Source organism: Lactuca serriola, chromosome 6 (genome assembly GCF_051521515.1).
Source record: "Lactuca serriola cultivar US96UC23 chromosome 6, Lser_US96UC23_V15, whole genome shotgun sequence".
Taxonomy (NCBI): domain Eukaryota; kingdom Viridiplantae; phylum Streptophyta; class Magnoliopsida; order Asterales; family Asteraceae; genus Lactuca; species Lactuca serriola.
Window position 1 is genome coordinate 77,529,240 of NC_136413.1, and position 24,352 is coordinate 77,553,591.

The 24,352-nt window shown below is 35.5% G+C and overlaps 1 protein-coding gene and 1 long non-coding RNA gene across 12 annotated transcripts; one reads left to right on the forward strand and one right to left on the reverse strand.

Annotated features, from left to right (window-relative positions):
• Positions 1-375: 375 nt before the first annotated feature.
• Positions 376-3,426, reverse strand: LOC145059208 (receptor-like protein EIX2). Its single transcript, XM_079007060.1, has one exon. The coding sequence runs from the start codon at positions 3,221-3,223 to the stop codon at positions 473-475; it is 2,751 nt and encodes a 916-aa protein (XP_078863186.1). The 5' UTR covers positions 3,224-3,426; the 3' UTR covers positions 376-472.
• Positions 3,427-11,930: 8,504 nt separating this feature from the next.
• LOC145059210 (uncharacterized) lies at positions 11,931-24,167 on the forward strand. 11 transcript variants are annotated; one of them, XR_013686701.1, is made up of 10 exons: positions 13,241-13,963; positions 21,118-21,184; positions 21,340-21,368; positions 21,498-21,581; positions 21,742-21,803; positions 22,122-22,210; positions 22,330-22,500; positions 22,715-23,082; positions 23,488-23,637; positions 23,914-24,167. It is a non-coding gene; the product is annotated as an uncharacterized LOC145059210 (long non-coding RNA). The 11 variants fall into 11 exon arrangements; XR_013686694.1 differs by lacking the exons at positions 23,488-23,637; positions 23,914-24,167 and adding an exon at positions 11,931-12,359 and having other exon boundaries at positions 13,901-13,963; positions 22,715-23,405; XR_013686700.1 differs by having other exon boundaries at positions 23,488-24,167.
• Positions 24,168-24,352: the final 185 nt, after the last annotated feature.

The window sequence follows — 24,352 nt, forward strand, 5'->3', positions numbered from 1 at the left end:
TAGAAAATTTGTCCATCCTAAGTATATTTGTCAAATGTGTATATAAATAATTGATTAAATGTGTACAACTGCAAAACTTCATTACTCTCACAAGTTTAATTGTCGACGGTGAGGTCGTCGGAAACCGAGGTAACCTTTAATTACAGATCATAATGATACTTTTTTTTAATACTTTAAGTAAGTTTAATGGTCACACGTGTACAAAAAACTGACCAAATGTGAACAAATGTGATAGATGGTTACCCTCATAAGACATTTTCCCTTTTTATTATATACCCTTAATGGTTATTATTAATTTTTTTTGTATAAAAAAAAACTTTCTTAAATATAATTAGAAAATATAAACTTTTTATGATGCCTTATTTCACACAACACTAGAAAATGGCCACCCGTGGTGTTGGTGGCAATTTTATTGATAGGACTTAAAAACCCATGCCAAATACAAAAATGAAACATGGTTTTACATGACTATCTATGTTCGTCTTTTTTGCAAATTAGCAATGAACACCACAACCTTCACATAAACCCAATCTTCGAAGCTATCAAGAAACATAAAAAAAGCAAATCTTCCACGACGGTTGAGAAGCAAAGCACCACATGCTATCCAAAATCCAACAATGAAACCAATGGCCCCACCAATATAGAACCATACATGAAGTTCGTCTATACCTTCACCCTCACTTTCACCAATGATGTGTTGTATTCCCGATTCTTCATCTCCAGGACATTTTTTGGTAAGGGGAGGTCCGCATAGCCCTAAGTTACCTTCGTATCTTGAATGGTCAAAGGACTGAAGTTGTGTGCTGGATGGGATTCTCCCTGACAAGCTATTATCTGAGACGTCTAGGTAACTCAATAAGGTCATTTGAGACATGCTTGATGGTATTTCTCCTGAAAACTTGTTTCTAGATAAATCCAAAGTTAAAAGATTTTTCATCTGACTGATGTTCCATGGAATCTTTCCAAGTAGAGTGTTCTTTGATAAGTTGAGTGCAATCAGTTGATCAAGATTGGTAATCTGATATGGGATTTCCCCTGTTAAGTTGTTGCTTGAGAGGTCGATGCTCCTCAACAACTTCATATTACTTTTGATGAATTCACGTTCAGTTCCTTGCCACTGGATCATCACATGGTCAACATTATATGGATATGTTATTACTATATGGCCAATATCTAAATTCTGTAGTTGAGAGAATCCTTGTTGCACCATGATCGTAAGATTACTCAAACATGAAGGGATGCTTCCATGGAAATGGTTCAGGGACAGGTCCAGAATTTGAAGACTTGCTAATTGACATAATTGTAAAGGGATGCTTCCAGAGAAGTTGTTTGATCTTAACGTAAGAACATACAGCCCAGATAAGCCTTCCCCAATCCAAACAGGCAAATTACCAGAAAACTTGTTGGCCCCCAAATTCAATAACTTTAAGCTCGTGCAATTCTTAACAGACAAAGGAAATTCTTCGGAGAAATCATTCTTGTATAAATCCAATGCCTCGAGCTTAATCATAGAGCCAACAGAGGCAGGAAGCCTTCCAGACAGATTATTGTGTTCTAAATTAAGAAATTTTAGTTCTTTGAAATGCCACAAACAGTCTGGAAGTTGTCCGCTTAGAAAGTTATGGGAGAGGTCAAGAATAACTAAAAAGCCATGGACAACCTGGCATAAGAAGGATATTCCTCCAGAGAATTTGTTTCTGGAAAGATTCAGTAATTCCACAGTGGAAGAGACATTAGTTATTGGACCATCAAAGCTGTTGGAGCTTAAATCTATCGCTGACTTGTTGTGAAAATTTGATGACAGATCTGGTACTTTCCCGCTTATGTTGTTTGAAGAAAGATTCAGGAATAATAACCGGGAAGGCCATGAGTCCCAAAACTCAAGAGGAATAGTATCTGAAATACCATTATTTGAAATATCAAGAAGGGTGAGATTTTTCAATTTTTGAATCCATTTGGGGAAGCGAGGCCCTAGCTTGCAAGAGCTCAGATGAATAGATTCTATATGAGAACGGTTTGACATGTAATCTGAGGAAGGAAATCCTTGGAGTGAGTTTTTGGAAAGATCAAGATATGTAAGATTGGGCAGTTCCCACGGTTTCTTACTTACAGTTCCTTTTAACTGATTCTCAGAGAGGTCCAGGTATGTTAGGGATGTAAATTTTTGGATATCATCAGGCAATGACCCTGTAAATTGGCTTCCTGAAGCATACAACGAGTGTAATGAAAGCGATGTGCATCCAGACAAGTTGTTGAGAAAATCAGGAAATTTGACAGCGGCAGAGGTGTTAAAGAAGTACAAATATTTCAAACTACAGAGGTTGCCAAGATATTTGGGTATCCCATCTAACATGTTGCCAGAGAGATCAAGAGAAAGGAGAATATTGCTGGTTAATGAGAACAACCAACGATACATGGACGAGGTGAGATTGTTGTTTCCAAGATGAAGGTATTCAATAGATGAGGAAGAAGAGTTGAGAAATGAAGAAAATGGATACATGACCTGTGACAGCTCACACCCCTTTAAACTTAACAAATATAGTTTCCGGAGACTGAGAATAACATCTACCCAATGATTTGTTTTGGCCAGTGAAATCCCATCCATTCCAAGTCCCTCCAAATGAGATAGAGGAGACAACCAGTCTAGGTTCTCAACTCTACACCTTCCAACATTTGAAAGGTAAAGCCCTTCCAAGTTGGTGAGGTTTCCAAACTCTAATGGAATGGTTCCATAAAAAGAGTTGTAGGAAAGGTCAAGGACCCATAACTCAGTCAAGGAACCAATGGACCTGGGAATGGTTCCATTAAGATTATTGAAACCAAGGTTAAGGTACCTTAATTGAGTCAATGAACCAATGATTGCGGGAATGGTTCCATGAAAAGAATTTACAGAAAGATCAAGAAGATTCAAGTAGGTTAAGTTAACCAATGAATGGCTAATCTCACCTACAAGACCACAGGACACAATTTCAAGCTCTGTGACATGACCTGTTTGGTTGTTGCACGTCACTCCACTCCATTCACAGCAGTTGTCTTGTTCAGCTGTCCACGTAGAGAGCCAATCAGAAGGGTCTTGAAGGAGAGATTTGAAATGAAGGAGAGCCTCTTTCTCCTTCTCAAAACAATTATCATCTCCTCCTCCCACTGCTGCCAATTGGTTGGCAGTTGTAGTCTCAAGACAGAGGAAGAGAAGTGAGAATATTATAAAAACACAAGGACTCATGATGTAAATCCAAATCTTGGTGATTTGTTTTTTTGTTTGTATGGATGAAAATTTAAAGATGCTCCATGCAGCTTTATATAGTGCTGCAAACTGTGAAAATGAAGGATTCAAGTGGATGGCCTCAAACTGCACACCTATCTTGGGGTCATTTATTTAGGAAATAAGATAAAATATTATCCAGCCAAGTGAAAGTACAATGCATAAAATATCAGTGTAAATTACACAGAGATAGAATGGTTCAAGTAAAGACAATAAGTCTCGTGAGAACACGTAGGAACAAAATTCTTTTTTTCCTCTTTTTTCATCAATATGGGAACATATTTTAAGGCTAAAAAATAATAAATTCTGGTGTTCTTTAATAAAGTAAAACAATATATAATAAAAAATCAACACCATTCATCAATGAATACAGTTTTAAAAAAAATATTTTTTATTTTGGTATGGATGTTTAATTGTAAGGCCTAAAAACTAGAGATTTTCGTATATTTGTTAAAAATAAATAATTAACATTCATCTCTGAAAACAACATACTCATCAATGAAATAAAGTGTTATAAAACACTTCCTATATCAATATAAATGTCTATATTTACGTCATAAAAAGATATTTTGGTATATTTGTTTTTTTTTCGAAAAAGATAAGAATAATTAAGAAAATTCATCAATGAACAAACTATTAATAACGACTTTGTATATCGATATGGATATGTAATTATATATATAATCTACAAAATATACAAATTTGGGTATTTTTGTTTTTATTTTTCAAAAAAAAATGTATTCTTAAAAAATAAAAGATAACAAAGGATAGGCATATTCATCAACAATAGTTTTGTTATTTCTCATTTTTAGAAAAAACTATAAGAAAAATTAGAAAAAACAGAATTGAAATAAACTGCCCCAAATCAAACGTTCAAAGACTTATACATCGTGTGGGCCATAAAACCCTTATTTTCCTTTAAAATAGAACCATTTTATAAGGCAGATTAGAAAAAGAAGAATTGAAATAAATTGCCCCAAATCAAACGTTCAAAGACTTATACATCGTGTGGGCCATAAAACCCTTATTTTCCTTTAAAATAGAACCATTTTATAAGGCAGATTAGAAAAAGAAGAATTGAAATAAATTGCCCCAAATCATACGTTCAAAAACTTATACATCATGTGGAGCATTAAAGATGAAGGATTGAAATGAATAGCTAGCCCCATATTAGACGTTCAAAGACTTCCAGGTCTTGGAAATTTGTATTTTTCTTATACATATATTTTTTTTTTCATTTTGTGATATCTTTTGGTCCTCATGTTTAACTCAAAGTGGGAAAAAAATAAAAATAATAAAAAATAAAATCAGCCCCTATGGGCCTAAATGCTGAGTGATACATGATGTGTCTTCAGAGAATGTTTTTGGATAAAATAAGACTAATTGTTTTTGTATTTTGCACTGAATAAACCGTTCAAATAAGAACTAACAAAAACTCAACCCCAAATTGTATGAAATATATTTATTCACTGAATTATATGGTATTTATTTATTTATTGCGTGAGAGATAATAATAGGGATGAGCATTTGAACCAGAGAACCGGCCTGCCTGAACCGGATAAAACCAATCGGTCCAGGACCGGAGCGATATTCTTGTGGATTTTTGGAACCGGAACCGGTCATTGGACTCGGCCCAAAACCGGGAACCGAACCGGACCGGATTAAATATAACCCATATCCATTGAACTTCCAATAGTTCTTGGAGGCCTTAAAAAACAATCGGGCCATAGTAAGTAAACGTACGGCTACACAAACAAAGCATATCAGATCAAAAAAAATCCTGCTTGAACCCTAGCGACAACTTGAAAATGCATGACTAAACCAATATCAAAGAAAAAGTTGAGTAGGTTGTTCATGTTGGACTTCGATTGTTCGATCATCAATTCATCATCATCTTAAGTCGACATCTCCACATCTTGATTCCATCCTCATATGCTCTTCATCTTAATTCAACATCTATTATCCACCATCATTGATCTAGTTCTTAATTCGTAACCATCAATAGGCAATGTCAAAAGGCGAAAAAAGTAGTCTACAACCATCAACTTCTCAACAATCAGCTTCAAATAATTCGATATATAGATGCTCATGAAGATCAAGTAAGATTATATATTTGTATTTCATGTTTTAAGTTCCATTTAACAATGTACTTTGTAGTTTATAGACATGCATGCAAGATTTTTGTTAGATTAGTTTGTAGTATGAACGTATGATTGTCAAAACTAAGAATTTGTTTAGTAATATTATTAATGTATGATATTGACAATGTAGGATTTGAATGGATTACCAAATATACCATCATCAAGATACCGAAAATCGGATGTTCATGATGCTAATAATCAAGATGGCAATCCAGCTAATTGAATTGGAAAAGTCTTTGATGACCAAGTAAGAATTGTACTTTTTTTTGTTTCAGCAATAAATCACAATCTGACTTTTTCTTAAAATGTTTATATCTCACCAATTTGAAGTGGGATTGACATTATTATTTTTCTTACATGTTATTTAGGTTTTATAGATAATTTTAGACTATAAAATCTCTTGATTTGGTTAAAAATTGAATAAGTTACAAGCCCCGCTAGTAAGCATATGAAATCAGATTTTTTTTTCCGTTTCAACTTTAAAACATAATCTGTCTTTTTCTTAAAATGTTCATATCTCATTTATTTGAAGTGAGATTGAGATGATTCTTTTTTCTACATGTTATTCACGTTTTGTAGCTAATTTTAGACGATAAAAACACTTGATTCGGTAAAAATTGAATGAGTTACAAACCCCGCAAGGAAGCATATCAAATCAGACTTTTTTTTTTTTTTTTTTAAATTTTGTTTCAGCACTAAAACGTAATCTGACTTTTTTGTTAAAATATGCATATCTCACTCATTTTAAGTTGAATTGACATGATTCTTTTTCCTATATGTGTAGGTTTTGTAGCTAATTTTAGACTATAAAAACTCTTGATTTGGTTAAAAATTGAATGACTTACAAAGCCCGCACGAAAGCATATCAAATCTGACTTTTCTTGTTTCAGCACCATTTAACAATGTAGTAATTTTATGTTTTATTTTGAGAATATAGGATTACGAAGAAGATTCAGAAGAAGTTTATATAGAAGAAACATCGACATGCCATGTTATGCTAAGTGACGAATCAGAGCAAGAACAGGGGCAGAATAACAACAACCATAAAAAAAACAAAAATTTGCAACCAAACAAAAACAAAGACAAAAAAAAAAAACAACACAAGCAAAAAAAAACTCCACTACCAAAAAAACGAACATGACAAAAATACCAAACAACACCAAAACCCTACAACAAAAAAATGTATCAAAAGGAGTTAAGGGACCGGATTAACCCAACCAGACGATGTGAGGGTAGAGGTAATTGTACCGCTCCTATTTGGGATTACTTCAAGATAGAATGGATAAAGGTTGAAGATGGAATTGAAAGAAAGTGGGACAAATGTAATTATTGTTTAAAATTACTTGCCGCAGATGCGGATCGGAATGAGACAACTTCAGTAAACAAACATTTTAATGGCTGCAAGTAAAAGGAACAAACGTAAATTATAACAATAGTCTCTAAAATTAGCACATTAGGAATGGTCTTTATGGTTTGGAATTTGCATCGATTGGTTTCTAACTCTATTTTTTCTATTTTTTCCAATTAGAAAGTTCTCATATTTTGATGTTGTTTTGAATTTGGTCCCTAATCAATGTAAAAAGACAAAAAATAATTAAAAAACATTTTCATTGTTCCTTTTGTCTTTAAATTGCTATCAAAATGCTTTAAACTTTTAGGCAATTGCTATCAAAATACAAAATATACTCTCAAAATGTATTAAATTTACATTCTAGAAAAAAATGGAAGAGGCTTATATATTCTTTACAATTATACATACATGAAAACAAATATATTCTTGACAAAATAGTTTTAAAGAATATATAAAAAGAAAGCTATAAAAAATTAACGAAAAATTATTAAAAAAATTGAACCAAAACTCTTATAAAAAGAAACATACATAATAAAAAATACATAATGGATCACAAATGACTTGGAATGGTAACCAACTATATACTTTGTATATATTTCCGACATTCCTTACCTCCGGCCACACTTTTAATCTGGTTTTTTTTTTGGAGGAATCAAACACAACAAAATCAGAAAATGAACTCATAGAACACAACCAACTATGTGTTCTTGGTGTTTTTGTGTGAAAATTCAAATCTTGAACAGGAAGATAAAACTGTTTGAGGTTTTATTCGTGATGAAGATGAACACACGAAAATCCTAAGGTTTTTCTGGTTCAATTTGCTCCAGATTTCGATAAAGAACCTTAAGGTTTTGAGAGAGAGAGAGAGAGAGAGAGAGAGAGAGAGAGAGAGAGAGAGAGAGAGAGAGAGAGAACTGTGTGTATATATGTTCTTGTGTATGAGAGAGAGAGGGGTTGGCCATCTTTTATTTTTAATTACTAAAATAAATAAATAAGTAATAAACTTTTTAAAGAAAATGAAAGAAAAATGGAAAATAAATACACCAAGGATGTTATAGTTATTTTAATTTTCGGAGGGACGAAACACACAACGAAACTAGCTCAAAATGACCACCAATCCAAAAAGTTAGGGTTTTAACCAAAACCCAAAAAAAATACATACCATAAGGACAATTTTTGCAGTTTTATCTAAGTTTTGTTTCTAAATAGTACGACGGCATCACGCTATTGTTAGTTTAATAATCTTATATTATCTATCCAATACACAGGGTAATATCTATGAAACATGGGGACCATGTTGGTAAATTCACTATTAAACAAGGACTAATTCTATAATTTTGTGAACTGTATGACCCTTTTTAGTTATTTCTCTATTAGGAAGGGACTTTTATGTACTTTTATATGTAAATTCGTTGTCATTTAAGGACTATTTCTTTAAATTCCTTACTAAACAGGGGTTATATTGTAATTTATTTAGCAAAGAACCAATTCTATAATTTTTTTTTTAAATCAGATAGGAATTATTTTGTAATTTTCTGATATACAGGGACCGTTTTTGTAATTTTGTGAAATAAATGGACGATTTCTATAAATTCACTTTTAATAAGGAATCATTTATATAACTTTTTCAAACATAAGTACTATTTCCGTAAATTCTTTATTAGATAAGAGCCATTTCTTATAAAATACATACAATTAATTCCGGTAGACTTGACGAACAGTATCACGAATTTGCCACTGTATTATGGGTAACTTGTCGCTTCCGGTCCCTCCCTTTCACTAAATTGACCCGGAATTGTGCATCGGCTGTAGGTTTGGAGGTTAGCTTCGGTGTTTGCCGTTTTTTCTTCCAATCGCGTTGCTTCAGTGATCTTCCCTGTCCTCCTCACGCACATACTCATGGATGATGGAACCCTTCCTATTAAACATCTTTCTTCATTACTGAATACACATACCACCGCCTTTGAAGAACACCCAACACCACCAACGATAAAAGTCTGGATGAATGACCACGAGCACGGTGATCGAAGCTACTCGATTCGTCAGAGAATCAGGAACCCTACCTGAAAACTAAAATTAACTCTACCCTGTCACACACTGTCACAGTGGTACTGTGTTCTGTTAAACAAAAAATTCTCTAAAAAAATTGCATGCCCCAAAGAATAAGCACTGCTTTGGTTCCATATTTTATCTGAAGTAACATATTATATACATATATTAAAAGTCCTAGCGTTTGTTAACAGTGATATACCGGGTTTATAACCCACAGTGGGGTGAGGTTGGACATTCGAATCTTTGGGACTCCATAAATCCTCTTTAATTGCTCTTTGTGGGGGAATTTTCCCTGGAAATCCCGTCGGGGGCTGGGTTTGCCAGCTTTGCGGAGCTTGAACCTAGGGTGCACGTTTAAAAGTACGTGTAGGCTCCGTTAATTCATTTGCCGTTTCCAAAAAAAAACAGTGTCTTTTGTGCATTTCATAATTTCGCCTTATATTTTTGAAGTTTAGACTTTGGCCACATTAAACTTCTGACACTAACAAGTAACCGTTTTACAATTTCTTTCTCTCTCTCTCATACGCACATAGTAAGGCGTCGTTTTTTTTAATCTTTCTGAATTAGTGCAAAATTAATTTTCTCTGTTACCTTGATTGCCAAAATCTTTCAAAGCTGTTCCCCCAACCCCCTGTATATTATTACTTTGTAAAATCGTTACTTAGAAATCAGAATTATGCATTTGGTAAACTTCTTGATGCCATATCTAAGAAAGAGTGGAATAACCATATGACAATAGTTTTTTAAACTTTAACAGCATCCAATCTCTTGAATCATTTTATTAAAAAAGATAGATTTTTAAATTATAATGCTAATTTTAATTCCCATAATTGCATTAAATGATTGATTGGTTGATATGAAGCTATAAAAATAATCACGTTAAATTGTAGAAAAACCATTACTTTTTCAGTTTACCAAACTTATCAATTATTTCACACCCACCCTGTTCTGACATATCAATTTTATGATGTGAAATTGATCCATTATGAACCAGTTTTGGTGTCACAATGTTCCAATAAACTTGTCAAAATGATAAATGGAGTTTGGCTATTTATTTTGCTGTCAGGTTATTGTTTGCTGTTATAATGATCCTTTTCTACATTAAAAAATTTCATTGTTTGGCTGTGCAAAAATGTCTATTTTTGTTGTCAAAATGGTAAGAGTATCTATCCCTTAAGCATTGTTTTGTTTAATATAAAAAAGAGTCGGACTAAACTTTCTGTTTATACTTGAATGAGTGAATTATTTAAGACTAAAATCTGTTGGAATGAAGTTTTAACCATAGTTACCAGAAACGCGGTACGGTACGGGGAACGAGGTACGGTACAGTACGGGGTTCACGACATTTAGCGTATCGGGTAGGGGGGGGGGGGGGGGGGTAGGCTCATTTCGGTACGAACCGGTACAGTGTATTGTATAGTCGGGTATAGGAACAAAAGAAATACCACAATTACTTCATAAAATATATGTGTACTATTACTTAACAGGTAACAATTTAACACTTCAAAGTTCAAACATAAAATACTTAATAACAAAAGTACCAATTACCAAAACAGGAACAAAAGAAATACCACAATTACTTCATCATAATACTTAATAACAAAAATATTAAAATACCATTCGTTCATATATTTCTGTCATTTTTGGACCTTCACCATCAGAAAACTTTACCATGTAAAATATAAGTTTTGTGACAGCCAAAATGTGAGCAATATCATCCCAAAAATTTTCATCTTTAATTGTATCTACCACTTCATTAGCAAGTACCCTAGTGTGCTCATCCGCCTTGTTGACCCATTCCCGCCACGAGTTTACGACAATAGTAGTAGCAAGTGCTTCCCTACACTCGGTTAGTATTTTTAACAATATGTAATGCGATGCAAATCGTGTTTGTGCAACCTTTAACAATTGCAATTTCGAGTTGTCTCTAAAGAAAGCTAAGGCGTGTGTGTGGTTTAAAAAAAACGTGACAATACCCTTCCCTCCGTTATACGTGTCGGACAGCCAATCAAATTGCGTTGCCATGTCTTTAAAAATCAAATTTAAAGAATGTACAGAACAAGGGGACCAAAAAATATGTTTATATACCTACTGTATTTCCCGTCCAGCCGCCTTGCAATTCGCCGCATTATCGGTTACAACTTGAATAGCACTACTTGGACCAATCTCCTCTATAGCGTGTTCAAGAAACTTAGCAATCTCCACTCCCGTCTTCTCAATCCCTGAAAAGGTCTCTGTGTACATAAAAGTTGCACCACGTGAATTTTGTGCAATAACATTTATAAGTGGTTCATTTTTTACATTTGACCAACCATCCGAGATAACGGATACTCCTTGTGTTAACCACGTGTCTTTGACGGGATCAAGTTCTTTGCCCACTTGTCTCACACATTGATCAAGCAACGAAGTTCTGGCTTTTTCATATGAAGGTGGTTTGTAACCTTCCGGTGCTTTCTTAATGGCTTGAATCATTTCAAGGAATTGTGGGTTCCGTAGCACATTAAACGGAATCGCATTAGCACACAAGCCTCAAACTATATTCATTTCAACCTCCTCTGTCTTGAGCATCTTAAATAAATCTTCAATCCTACTTTTTGAAGTTGAATTTTTTGAGAGCAACGAGTTCTTCAATGATTTGGCAGCAACACCTTTCTTTTTCGCTTCTTTCACCCTATTATATAGAATGTCATAATAACGGTTACTTTTAACAAGAACTAGACACCTTTTGATTTCAGCTGTTTTCCCCACAGGAGGTCCAAAAAAGTGAACATGGATTCGAGTATAAGAGCTTGTATATTTGCCTTTACGGTGGTTACTGGTCCAACGTTTAGAACCTCCACTATTCTTGTTTCCTTGAACTTCTTCATATGTAACTTCTTCATGGAGTGGTTTTCATGGATCTTTCTCAACATTGTTTTTTGGGGCTGTTTGTTGAACCTCATCATCAATATGGATTGTTTTTTGGGGCCGAGACTCTTTTTTTCTTCCAAATGTCATTCTTCACAATCGGAATATCGGATACACAATTTGTAATGGAAAATATAAAATTAGAAATAACAAAATTAAGTGCAGATGTTTAAGATAGAAAGCTATAATTGAGTTTGATTTTGGGTGTCCAATACAAGGTCAATATATGAACTCAAAGACTTGCAATTTACACTGTGCAATTAAGTGATTAACATTAAGAAAACTAAACATCGTTCCATCGTATCTAGACAGTTGACGATTGGAGAAATCGAACCCGACGATTGGAGAAATCGAACAGATAGTGAAAACCGCGGCTTATCTCCCACTCAAATCGCCATGTCATCGATGCATAAAATCCGATTAGAAGCAATAAAATCGACTTCAGGTACGATCGATTTTGACTCCAGTAAAATCGATTTTGACTCCAGGTACGCCCGATTTTGACTCCAGGAACGCTATTAGGATCGATTGGGTTCGCTTTTAGGATCGACTGGGATCGCGATTGGGATCGATCGTATCCAATTGAGGTTCGCTAATATTTCATGTACCGGACCGATTTCACGTTGATTGGGTACATGCCGTTTCGGTACGTGGGACGCCACTAGTTGGACGTTTCTGGTAACTATGGTTTTAACATTGAAAAGAATCTGTTCTTCTTTTCTTCACATGAATTGATGATCTACAAATGTGATGATCAACAACATTTGTATGAGAATGTTTTGAAATAAGAGCATAGATTCTTGTCATTACAATTTGTAAATGTTTAGAAAAACCATTACTTTTTCAGTTTACCCAACTTATCAATTATTTCACACCCAACCTGTTCTGACATTTCAATTACACATGCGTGAATCTATGCTCTTCGTGCCGATAGAAACATTTAAAAACATTTACAAATTGTAATGACAAGAATCCGATGTATGATATATACAAACATTTACAAATTGTAATGAGAAGAATCTATGCTCTCATTTCAAAACACTTTCATACAAATGCTGTTGATCATCAATTCATATGAAGAAAAGAAGAACAAATTCTTTTCAATGTTAAAACTGCATTCCAACAGATTTTAGTCTCAAATAATTCACTCATTCAAGTATAAACAGAAAGTTTAGTCTGACTCATTTAAGACCAAAAGTGTTTAATGTAATATAAGGATGGTTTGATTCAATACAATTGGATACATAATACGACTAAAGGCATGCTTAAAGTGTTTAACTAATACGTATTTATTACTATATGTTAAAGAAAAAATGATTGCATATACACAAACAAGATGACTCTTTTCAATAAAAAGAACTATGAAAGAAGGGATACTATAGACAAACAAATAATTCAATATCTTGGCCCAAAACGTCCACACACAGTGACAGTTAATGGCCAATTTCAAAAAAAAAAAAAAAAAAAAAAAACAACTACAAAATGACTCTTTTCACCACAGACTAAAAGTTCTATACAAATAGTTATTATCTTAATCTCCGGTGTGGTTAACTTGGATTGCATCTAAGTGTATCAACAGCAGGGGTATACTGCAATCAAGATTGGAACAAAAATCAAGTAAGTCACAGCCTCACAGGGGCAAAAAGGTCAAAATGACAACCAAAGTAAGTTGTAAAACAACCATAAACTGGAAAAAAAAACCTGATACAGTTACCTGAAGAAACTTCGAAAAGCGTTCAAAAGAATGCATCCTAAATAAGAATTAGTTTAATCTAGGAATCACCACCCATATATTATTGGTTATTTATCATAAAGACTAAAGCTTTTACAATAGTAGATGAAATCGTTAGTCATTTATCATAAAGAATGCTACTTTTGATATTCTAAAAGAAGAAGATGAGTCAACAATACCCTGGTGATCCCATAGTGAACCACGGGACTGTTTTTTTTTTTTTTTTTTTTTTTACATTTTTTTTTTGCATTGTGTTGTATGTTAGTGACAAAAGTTGAATAACAAAAAACATAATATTTCTTGCATCATGAAGAATAATTTTCTAATTGAAGACTTATTCTTTGTATATTAGTCAAAAATGTGTTAAAAACACTTTAATAATGACAAAATCACCCCATTAACTTTTTGCGTTTACTCTAATATTTGGTAAGTGATATTCTGAAATCTTATTTCAGGATTTTCATTAATGATATAAGAAGGGGACTAGGAATATCTATCTATTGCTGTGACAAATTCTGGTATGTTGAAGGCTACGAATTTCTATATGTTTCTGTGACGAATTCCGATATGTTGTGAAATGTTTCAATTATATGGTGATTTTCCATTCAATTGCTATTCCTTCTGATCCTTCTGTGTTTTTGAGCGATGTCTTCGACTTTATGGATTTGACTGTGCTCAATTACCACCACCAACAACCTGTGCTCCTGTTGTATTTTGGAATTTCGGTAGGTCATATATTGTTTGTTGGAATTTTATATATAAAGGAATTGCAAGTTGGCAATTTCCTTTGTATCCCACATTGGTGGGGAGAAGAAACTTTTGAGGGTTTATAAGCCTATTCCCTTGGTAAGCCTTCAAAGGCTTTAGTGGATCAAAGGATTGGGCCAAGCCCACACGCGCGCCTAGCACTAGCCGACGCTGCGAGTGCGCGAAATGGCGTGATTTAGGCGCACTTTGCACTTCGTGGAGGCCAAGCGGCTTGCTTGGAGAGCAAGCTGTCGCCCTAGGGTTTCTGGGGCCGACCTATGGGGGCCCGTTTGACGCCTTCTAGGGTTACAATACCTATAAATACAGCTCCCTAGGAGCCACATGAACACTCACGAAAAACTAAAAGCTCTCACTCTCTCTCTCTCTCTCTCTGTGTGTGTTTTTTCTTCTAGTTTCCGAGTAGTCGCTTTGTGTTTCTCGATTTCCAGTGCTGTTGGAATATCGATCAAGCTGCATTAAATCCTGGGGTTTTACTCTGTTGCTTACAGCCAGTAGAAGCAAAGTAAAAACCTTTAAGGACAGGAATCTGATCCGTACAGTTGCTTCAAGATCAATTCAGCAATCAACAGGTTGGTTTTATTTTTCTTTCTTGTGTTTAATTCGTCCAATAACAGGACAGTCTTCTTCTACCTTTCTTATAATCAGATCTAATCGAGAAGGATAGATCTGGTTTCTGGACGGAACTTGGTAAATATAATAATAATAATTGAATTTATTATTCGCAACTAATCGACATATAAATCACAATATTATTTGTCGGTTTCCTTGCGTGTCTTTTAGTTTGATATACAACAATCTTAAAGGTTTTTAGTTTTTGTGATAAATCAACAGACTAATGGACACTACTGCTAGCCTCCACTTCATGAACCAAGAGTTTGCCAAACTTGACCAATTCGATGGTCAGAACTACACTCGTTGGGCCGAAAAGGTCAAGTTCATGCTTCATGTCTTGAAGCTCTCCTTTGTGTTGGACCCAAAACTGCCACCAATTCTTGATGATCCAATTCCCAAGGAGGGGGAATCTGTAGACCCAGCGGTCATTACAGAACTAGAAAAGCAAAGGATTCTACGTAGAGAATCCGAGGAATTATGTGTGGGTCACATCAAGAATTCCCTATCTGATCGGCTCTATGATCTTTACTCGCCGGTCAAAGATCCGAAAGAGCTATGGAATGCGTTGGAACTTAAGTACAAGGCACATGAGGAAGGTACTAACAAGTACCTAGTGTCCAAGTATCTTGAGTTTCAAATGGTTGATGACAAATCGATTATGGAGCAAGTGCATGAACTCCAAGTCATAGTCAACAAGTTGAACGCACTCACCATCTCTCTTCCAGAACTCTTTCAGGTTGGTGCGATCATCGCAAAACTGTCACCTTCGTGGAAAGATTTCTCTAAGAGAATGATGCACAAGTCTGAGGACTACTCCTTGGATGATCTGATGAAACACCTCCGCATTGAGGAGGAAACTCGCATCAGGGACAAGCGAGGTAAAGTTGGACAAAGTGTGCATCAAGTGTCAGCTAGGAGTCCTAGCCACAAAGGCAAATCTGGGGGACAGAACAAGAAGAACTTTGGACCCAAGAAAAAAAGCTTCAAAAAATCGGGTCATCAGAATCCTAACTCAAAGCCAAAAAGGGCCGGTCCTTGCCACGTCTGCGGAGAGATTGGGCACTATGTGAGAGAATGAAAAGATCGCAAATCAGTACCGGTTGCACACGCAATCGAGAAGGTGACTGACATGGTGGCTAGTGTGAACCTTGGAGAGATTTTCATGATCTCCTCTCTTACTCGAGCAATCTGTGCTCGAGGTTGGTTCGTGGACACTGGAGCCACAGTGCATGTTTGTGGGCATCGAGAGAGCTTTAGCACCTACCACCCCATGCCACAAGGAACGGTTGTCGTCTGTGCTGATGGCCACAGAGCTGAAGTTCTAGGAAAGGGTGATGTTCGGTTGAAGTTCACACGTGGTGAATGGGTGACTCTTCGAGATGTTCTTCATGTTCCTACCATCTCGAACGGTTTGGTTTCTGCGGACAAGTTTGACAAGGATGGGTTCAAGATGGTGGTTGAGAGAGGCAAAATTGTGATCACTAAAGGAAGAAGACATGTTGGGTGGGCGAACAATACTTCGGGAATGTATCGCTTATGTCTTAGTGATGAGGGTAATGTGAGTAGTCCTAGTGTTGAGTGTGGTGTTTCTAGTGTTGCTAGTGTGTCGAGAGTTGGTAATGATGTAATTGATGGATTGGTTGCTAATGTGAATGAAGTGAACTTTTCTGGTTATATTGTTTGTTCAATTTCTTTATGGCATAAACGTTTAGCTCACACTAATGTTAAAAACATTGAAAAAATGCAAACTAAAGGTATGTTAAAATACGACAAAAAAGATTTTGAAAAATGTGAAACATGTGTAAAATCAAAGTTCACTAAGAAACCATTTCCATCAGTTAAGAGAAACACTTCATTACTTGAGTTGATTCATTCTGATATATGTGAGTTAAATGGAATCCTTACTCGAGGAGGAAAAAGGTATTTCATCACATTTTGTGATGACTTCAGTAGATATTTGCATGTTTACTTGCTGAGATCAAAAGATGAAGCTTTTGATGCATTTAAACGATATAAGGCTGAGGTCGAAAATCAATTTGAAAAACACATCAAAATTCTTCACTCGGACAGAGGCGGAGAATATTTCAACCTAGAGTTTGACACATTCTGCGAAGAGAATGGAATCAAACATGAGAGAACATCACCATACACTCCCCAACAGAATGGTTTGGCTGAAAGAAAGAACCGAACCCTTTGTGAGATGGTCAACTGTATGTTGAACCAATCGGGTCAACCAAACAATCTATGGGGGTAAGCACTATTGACTGCTTGTTATGTTCATAATAGGATCACTAGTCGTGTGATCCCTACAAGCCCTTATGAGTTGTGGAAAGGTAGAAAGCCTAACCTAGACTATTTGAAAGTGTGGGGGTGTGTTGCTTATTATCGGACTCCTGATCCTAAGCGAACAAAATTGGGAGCACAAGCTAATAAGAGTATATTTATTGGATATGCTCAAAATAGCAAAGCTTACCGGTTACTAGATATTGGTTCAGGTGTTGTTGTGGAATCCAGAGATGTGGAATTCTTTGAGGACAAGTTTTCTAAGGATGAAGGAAACTCTAGTCATACAACACCTACAAGTACCTCTCGAGAAATGCTCCCACCTCCTCCCATTGTGGAGGAACCAAAGAGAAGTACTAGGGCTAGAACTGAGAAAACCTTTGGAGAAGATTTCTATTCTTATTTGGTCGAAGGAACACAAAAGAAAGTGACGAGAGAGGTCATCTTTTCAATTAATTTGGATGTTGATCCTAAGACCTTTAATGAAGCCATGACGTCTCGGGATGCTCCTCTGTGGAAGGAAGCAATCAATGACGAAATGGATTCAATTATGGGTAATGGAACTTGGGAGTTAGCTGATCTACCCAAGGGGAGAAGACCCATAGGATCCAAATGGATATTCAAGAAGAAATATCATCCTGACGGATCCATATCTGCCTATAAAGCAAGGTTGGTTGCAAAGGGCTATAGGCAGCGAGAAGGGATCGATTACTTTGATACCTATGCCCCAGTTGCTAGAATTAGTTCAATTAGAACTCTCATAGCAATATCAGCTTTGAAAGGATTGTACATTCATCAAATGGATGTGAAGACAGCCTTTCTGAATGGTTTTCTCAAAGAGGAGATTTACCTGGAGCAACCTGAAGGTTTCGTAATACCTGGACAAGAAAACAAAGTATGTAGACTTGTTAAGTCTTTGTACGGGTTGAAACAAGCTCCTAAACAGTGGCATGAGAGATTTGACACCACTGTGACTGCCTTTGGTTTTCAGCACAATAGTGCTGACAGATGTATTTACTCTAAACATACATCTGATTACATAGTAGTTATATGTCTTTATGTTGATGATATGTTGATCATTGGCACTCACCTAGAAGGTATTCTTGAGACGAAGAAATACCTATCCTCGAACTTTAAGATGAAAGATCTTGGAGAAGTAGATACTATTCTTGGTATCAAGGTGAAGAGGACAGGTGGTCAGATTTCTCTGAGTCAATCTCATTACATAGAGAAAATTCTGACAAAGTTTCAACATTTGAACATTAAGGAATTTAACACTCCTTTTGATTCAAGTGTGAAACTTAAGGTGAATTCTGGTCGAGCTGTGGCTCAACTGGAATATGCTAGTGCAGTTGGGAGCATGATGTATGCTACTCACTGCACGCGACCTGACATCGCATTCGCTGTAAGCAAATTGAGTCAATATACAATTAATCCAGGGACGGAGCACTGGAAGGCAGTGGGTAGAGTACTAGGATACCTGAAAAGGACAAGTACTTTTGAATTGACATATTCGTCATCTAATGGAATACTTGAAGGTTATTCTGATGCCAGCTGGATTGATCACACCAGTGATTCAAAATCCACAAGTGGTTTGATTTATACTCTAGCTGGTGGTGCTATTTCTTGGGCGAGAAAGAAACAGACATGCATAGCTCATTCAACGATGGAAGCAGAGCTAATTGCCTTAGCAGCAGCAGGCAAAGAGGCAGAGTGGATTCGAGATCTACTTATGGATATATGTTTGTGGGATATTCCGATGCCTTCAGTACCCATGTACTGTGACAGTGAGGCCACACTGTCTAAATTATATAATGCGGTATATAATGGGAGGTCAAGACATGTAGGTCTGCGACACAATTTTGTGAGACAACTAATTGAAAGTGGTACCATCAAGGTTGTCTATGTCAAGACAAGTAGGAACTTGGCAGATCCGTTTACCAAACCTCTGACGAGAGATTTGGTTACATCTACCACGAGAGTCATGGGTCTAAAACCATAATAGAATCGTTTAGTGAAGGAAACCCAACTTGACATTAGTGCTCCTAATTTTCAAGTTTAAAGGGTAACAACGAAATTACTAACGATAGAAGGTACTATCATTCATGATAGATCCATGTGAGGTAGGATAGTGCGTCGTTGCCGAGAATAAGGTCGAGTTACGACTCTTAACATAGTTTTGGAGATATCTAAGCAACGAATATGTTGTAAAACTATGCCTATATGATCTAGAGGTGGTGCCGCCTCAAGTGAAGATTAGTGGTTTATCTTCTAAAGGGTCATGAAAAGGATTTATAGCGCATGGCCATAATAGCGCTCAGGGAGAACACAAATATGACTTGTGATGTGTGGGGGTAAACCAGAGAGGTCATTTAGGTTCATGGTTTAAACCTATAAGGATACCATTGAATCGGTCTCTTCTTGTTTGTTCTCATTAAACTAGGGTTTAATCTTCGTGACACCCAAATGACATCATCTGTCTGAGTGAAAGGAAACTTACCAACTTGGTGGGGGATTGTTGGAATTTTATATATAAAGGAATTGCAAGTTGGCAATTTCCTTTGTATCCCACATTGGTGGGGAGAAGAAACTTTTGAGGTTTTATAAGCCTATTCCCTTGGTAAGCCTTCAAAGGCTTTAGTGGATCAAAGGATTGGGCCAAGCCGACGCGCGCGCCTAGCTTAGCCTAGCACTAGCCGACGCCGCGAGTGCGCGAAATGGCGCGATTTAGGCGCACTTTGCACTTCGCACGACGCATCGGTCGCTGGGAGCTGAGGAGCTTTTATTTTTGACGAGTTCGGGTCAATTCGGTTTGACCGATTCAGGTCAAATGGTTGACTGCTGTTGACTTCGTGGAGGCCAAGTCAGGGTATTCTAGAAGGATCTGGAAACGGATTGCTTGGAGTGCAAGCTGTCGCCCTAGGGTTTCTGGGGGCCGGCCTATGGGGGCCCGTTTGACGCCTTCTAGGGTTACAATACTTATAAATACAGCTCCCTAGGAGCCACATGAACACTCACGAAAATCTGAAAGCTCTCACTCTCTCTCTGCGTTTTTTCTTCTAGTTTCCGAGTAGTCGCTTTGTGTTTGTCGATTTCCAGTGCTGTTGGAATATCGATCAAGCTGCATTAAATCCTGGGGTTTTACTCTGTTGCTTATAGCCAGTAGAAGGGAAGTAAAAACCTTTAAGGATAGGAATCTGATCCGTGCTGTTGCTTCAAGATCAAGTCAGCAATCAACAGGTCGGTTTTATTTTTCTGTCTTGTGTTTAATTCGTCCAATAACAGGACAGTCTTCTTCTACCTTTCTTATAATCAGATCTAATCGAGAAGGATAGATCTGGTTTTTGGACGAAACTTGGTAAATATAATAATAATAATTGAATTTATTATTCGCAACTAATCGACATATAATTCGCAATATTATTTGTCGGTTTCCTTGCGTGTCATTTAGTTTGATATACAACATTGTTTTTATTTGATTTTGATTTTTTGTTTACATTTTTGTGTCGACTTTTTGTCTTTGTTCCTTCTATTGTTTTTGTTTCATTTTATTCACCTTTGCTTACAACCTTCATTTATTTTCTATCTTATATATTAGAAAACTCATCAAGAAATAAAATTACCATATATTTTTATAATTTGTAAAATATATCATTTTTCTTTCTATGTTTTTAGTTGATTTCAACATACAGTTAGTACTAAATTTGAACTTTATTCATGTTTTAGTTTAAAATTATATTAGTCCTTGTGGCATATTTTTTTATACATAATGGTCTTATTTCAATAATTTGTCACACATAATATTTAAATGAACGTGTCAAATAAACTACTAATACAACCATTCCAATCGGTGGAAGCATTTATCATATTTTAAACACCATTTAAACCATGCCCTTAGCTACCTTCTAAGGTATAGAATACCAACAATATAATCGAATCCATACATTTACATTTTGAAAAATGACGGCAAAAAAACAACAAATAACATACCTTTCCTTCTTCGTTTCAGAGCCTCTCAACCACCATCTTTTCTCCAAGCACTTACAATTTGGACTCAAACAATTACGACTTATAAGGTAAGTCAATTGTGAACTCTTTCTTGCTCTCAATACATAAAAAGTTTCTCTAATCTTTGTGAATATATGCAAATTCCCACCACCGTCGTATTAATGCATTCTTTCTTTGATTACGAAATATCGTTTCCACCGTCTTTAACTTCGAGCACTTACAGTTAGGAATCCAACAATTCCAATTAAGAAGGTATGTAAATTCAAACTCTTTCTCTACAAATATTATTGATTTTTGAAATACTATATCACAATTCACATCTACGTATGCTCTTTATTGTTGCTTCCTTTCCAACTCTATGTGTTTAAGTTTGCATTCTAGGTTTGACGTTTTAGTCGCCAACAAACGGTTCGCCTTTGTATCCGCCTTTAGCCGACTACACTCAATTGTAGTTTGAATTTCTAGGTATGTTGTCTGTCCTTTGTATTTGATATTGATTTCTGTCCATATTCAGTTTCAAAATTTCTCTCTTTCTTCCTTGCCTCTGCAAGTTAGACATTTTAACACCCTTTGGTTTCTCATGAATTTATGTTAATATAAGAATTATAAACATTTTGTGATACAGGAATCTATTATTCAACTCTACCTTGGATGTTTATTATGATTGTGGGAATTGTTCCTGTATGGGTGAGTATTGTGGGGCATTTTTTTCATCAGAGGTTGATTGGTATCGGTATAAGTAATAGAAGTCGGAAAGAATTTTAGGATGATTCATTACTACTACCTATATTATTTGCTAAATATTATTATATTCCACTTATGCTTGAAAATTTTTGATTTTATCACCAACAATCGCAATCTACACCGGTAAAACTTTAATAAGCATATTAATAGATATACAAGTTCAGTTTCTGCCCTATCAGATGACCAGGGTAGAACTTTTTTTCTGGATTTTCCAATTATTTCATTCCTATCGGATGTTTGAAAATATTGCTTATGTAACAGAAGGAACTTCTGTTGGGCTATGTACCAAAAGCTTCAGTAACCATCGCTGCTTTCTTCTGTTATTCATCAGTTCCATGTGAACGTTCTTGGTAGGTGTTTCCTATTTAATCAATCATGACATTTCCTCTTTTAATTTTGGATAAACCTGCTCTGTGAAAAAACTAATTTTGGGCCTTATTACATTGTTTTTGATGTTCAAATCTGACAGGTTTGAAGATGCACATCAAGTGCTCGGTGAAAATTTTCGAAGAACCGGTAAGATTACTTTTCAGCATCAACAGCACAATCTTTCTTAATCATGATGTTTCATATACCGTTTTAGTGGTTTACATTTGACTTTGGATGGTCGTATTGGAAAGCAAGACCAAGACCAAGACCGGTAAGTGTTCAAACAATTAGAATTCAGAAAAAAAAAACATGTTTCAAAGTCAAACTTCTGCTCATACACCACTGAAATTATAAAAAAATGAAATCATCGATTAAAAAATGAGCATAGTTTTGACCAAATCCCTCTGAAATTATAAAAAATGAGCAGAAGGTTGAAGCACATCAGCAATTCGTCTCTTGATATTTTCAATATCTCGACTTGACAGGTCAGCAGCATCTACCACTGAAATTATAAATGGTATTATGATTTCGTTCTAAGAGGTTTTTTTGGGTCAGCTAATTGATGGTTATAATAGTTAGACTTGTACCTGTTGATAATGTTTCATAGAATGTCAGTTAAAGGTGTGTATTATGTTTGTAGTTTTAAGTAAACTTATTTTGTGCCCATCTCGATATTTAATTTAACTTTGCTCTTGGTTCGTTGTTTCAGGGAAAATGATTAACCTATGCTCCTCCACACCACCTTTGTTCTGCTTATGTTTTATTCTCAGTAGGTGGGGGGACAAGTAGTCATATATGTATGCATTTTATGTTGAGACTTCAGATTGTTACTTCCGAATATAGGATACAAGTCGTAAGCTTTCTTTGTTCTTATGTTTTCACCTCAATTTCGTGAATTTACAGACAACAATATGGGATATGATTTGATGGTCTTGGAGAAGTGTCTGGTAACTCATGTAATCATGTATGATTTATGTTCTTAGTGTACTTGAGTAGTGTGCTGTGGTGTATAGTAACACTTATTATAAAAAGTTAAACCAAGTACTTTAACAGTTCAACAACATACTTTACAAGGGATATCCTTCAACCCCCCCAACAGGGGGATTCTTCTCTAGTTTGTATATTATTAACTTTATGTTTATATTACAAAGTGGATCCTTTTTTTTTTTGGACAAATGTTTGTTATATTCCAATATTTTGCTACTTTTACGAAAGGAATTATCATTCATTGTCTTTTTTTTTTTTTTTTACTGTATAGGTGGATCTTGAAGAAGATGCCACACATAACATCAATACAAAGATTACATCCTCATCAACTTATAATGAAGTTATGTCTTAAAAATTTGATGGAAATCAAGAAAAGATAGTGGAATTAAAGCTTCAATTAATGATTTTCCATATTCCAGAGGTGGGTCAATCCCAAAAACGTGATACTGATTACAAATGTTTCAATTAATTGAAACATTTGCAATTGATGGACATACTAAGCCTTGAGTAATTGACCATTCCCAAACGGTGTCTGAAGTTGTAAAATTCCTTTAAACCATCAACAATGTTGGTTGGTTGCAACATTCTATTCTACAATTGTTGAGCACCCTTGTGATATTACCTTTTTAACCTTTTTTCTAAATTTCTAACTTCCTAAAAAGCATCATCAAACATGTCTCCCTTTCTTCCATGACAGGTTTGCATCGCTAGTCAGTGTCATGTGAATGAAAAGAAAGAATTATCTTCAAAAGGTCGGTCCGCCTTCCAAGTGTTTGATGAAATGTCTGAAAGAAGTGAATACTGATTGCTAAGAATAAATTTGTTTCATGTGTTTGATCTTGATTTCTAGTTCTTCATTTTTCTTCTGACCTTAATATATGATCTTGTTTTGAGTAATTGATCACAAAATGTTATGTCCAACTACATATCAGTCTTCTGTTGTGCTCCTATTAATGATACCATTTGAGAGCATCTTTTTCAAAATACTTCATCGCAACCTCCAAACTTTCATCACTGGAAAATCGATTTAGGGAAAAAATTTGGTTTTGGTTCTTGAATTGCCCTCTGTTTCTTGATCTTTATCCATCTTCAAGAACCTAAAGTGGATATGTATATCAGGTAACCATCAGCTGCTA

Bases quoted from the DNA above. Each gene is read 5' to 3' on its own strand.
- LOC145059208 (XM_079007060.1), bottom strand. From the start codon at position 3,223: ATGAGTCCTTGTGTTTTTATAATATTCTCACTTCTCTTCCTCTGTCTT.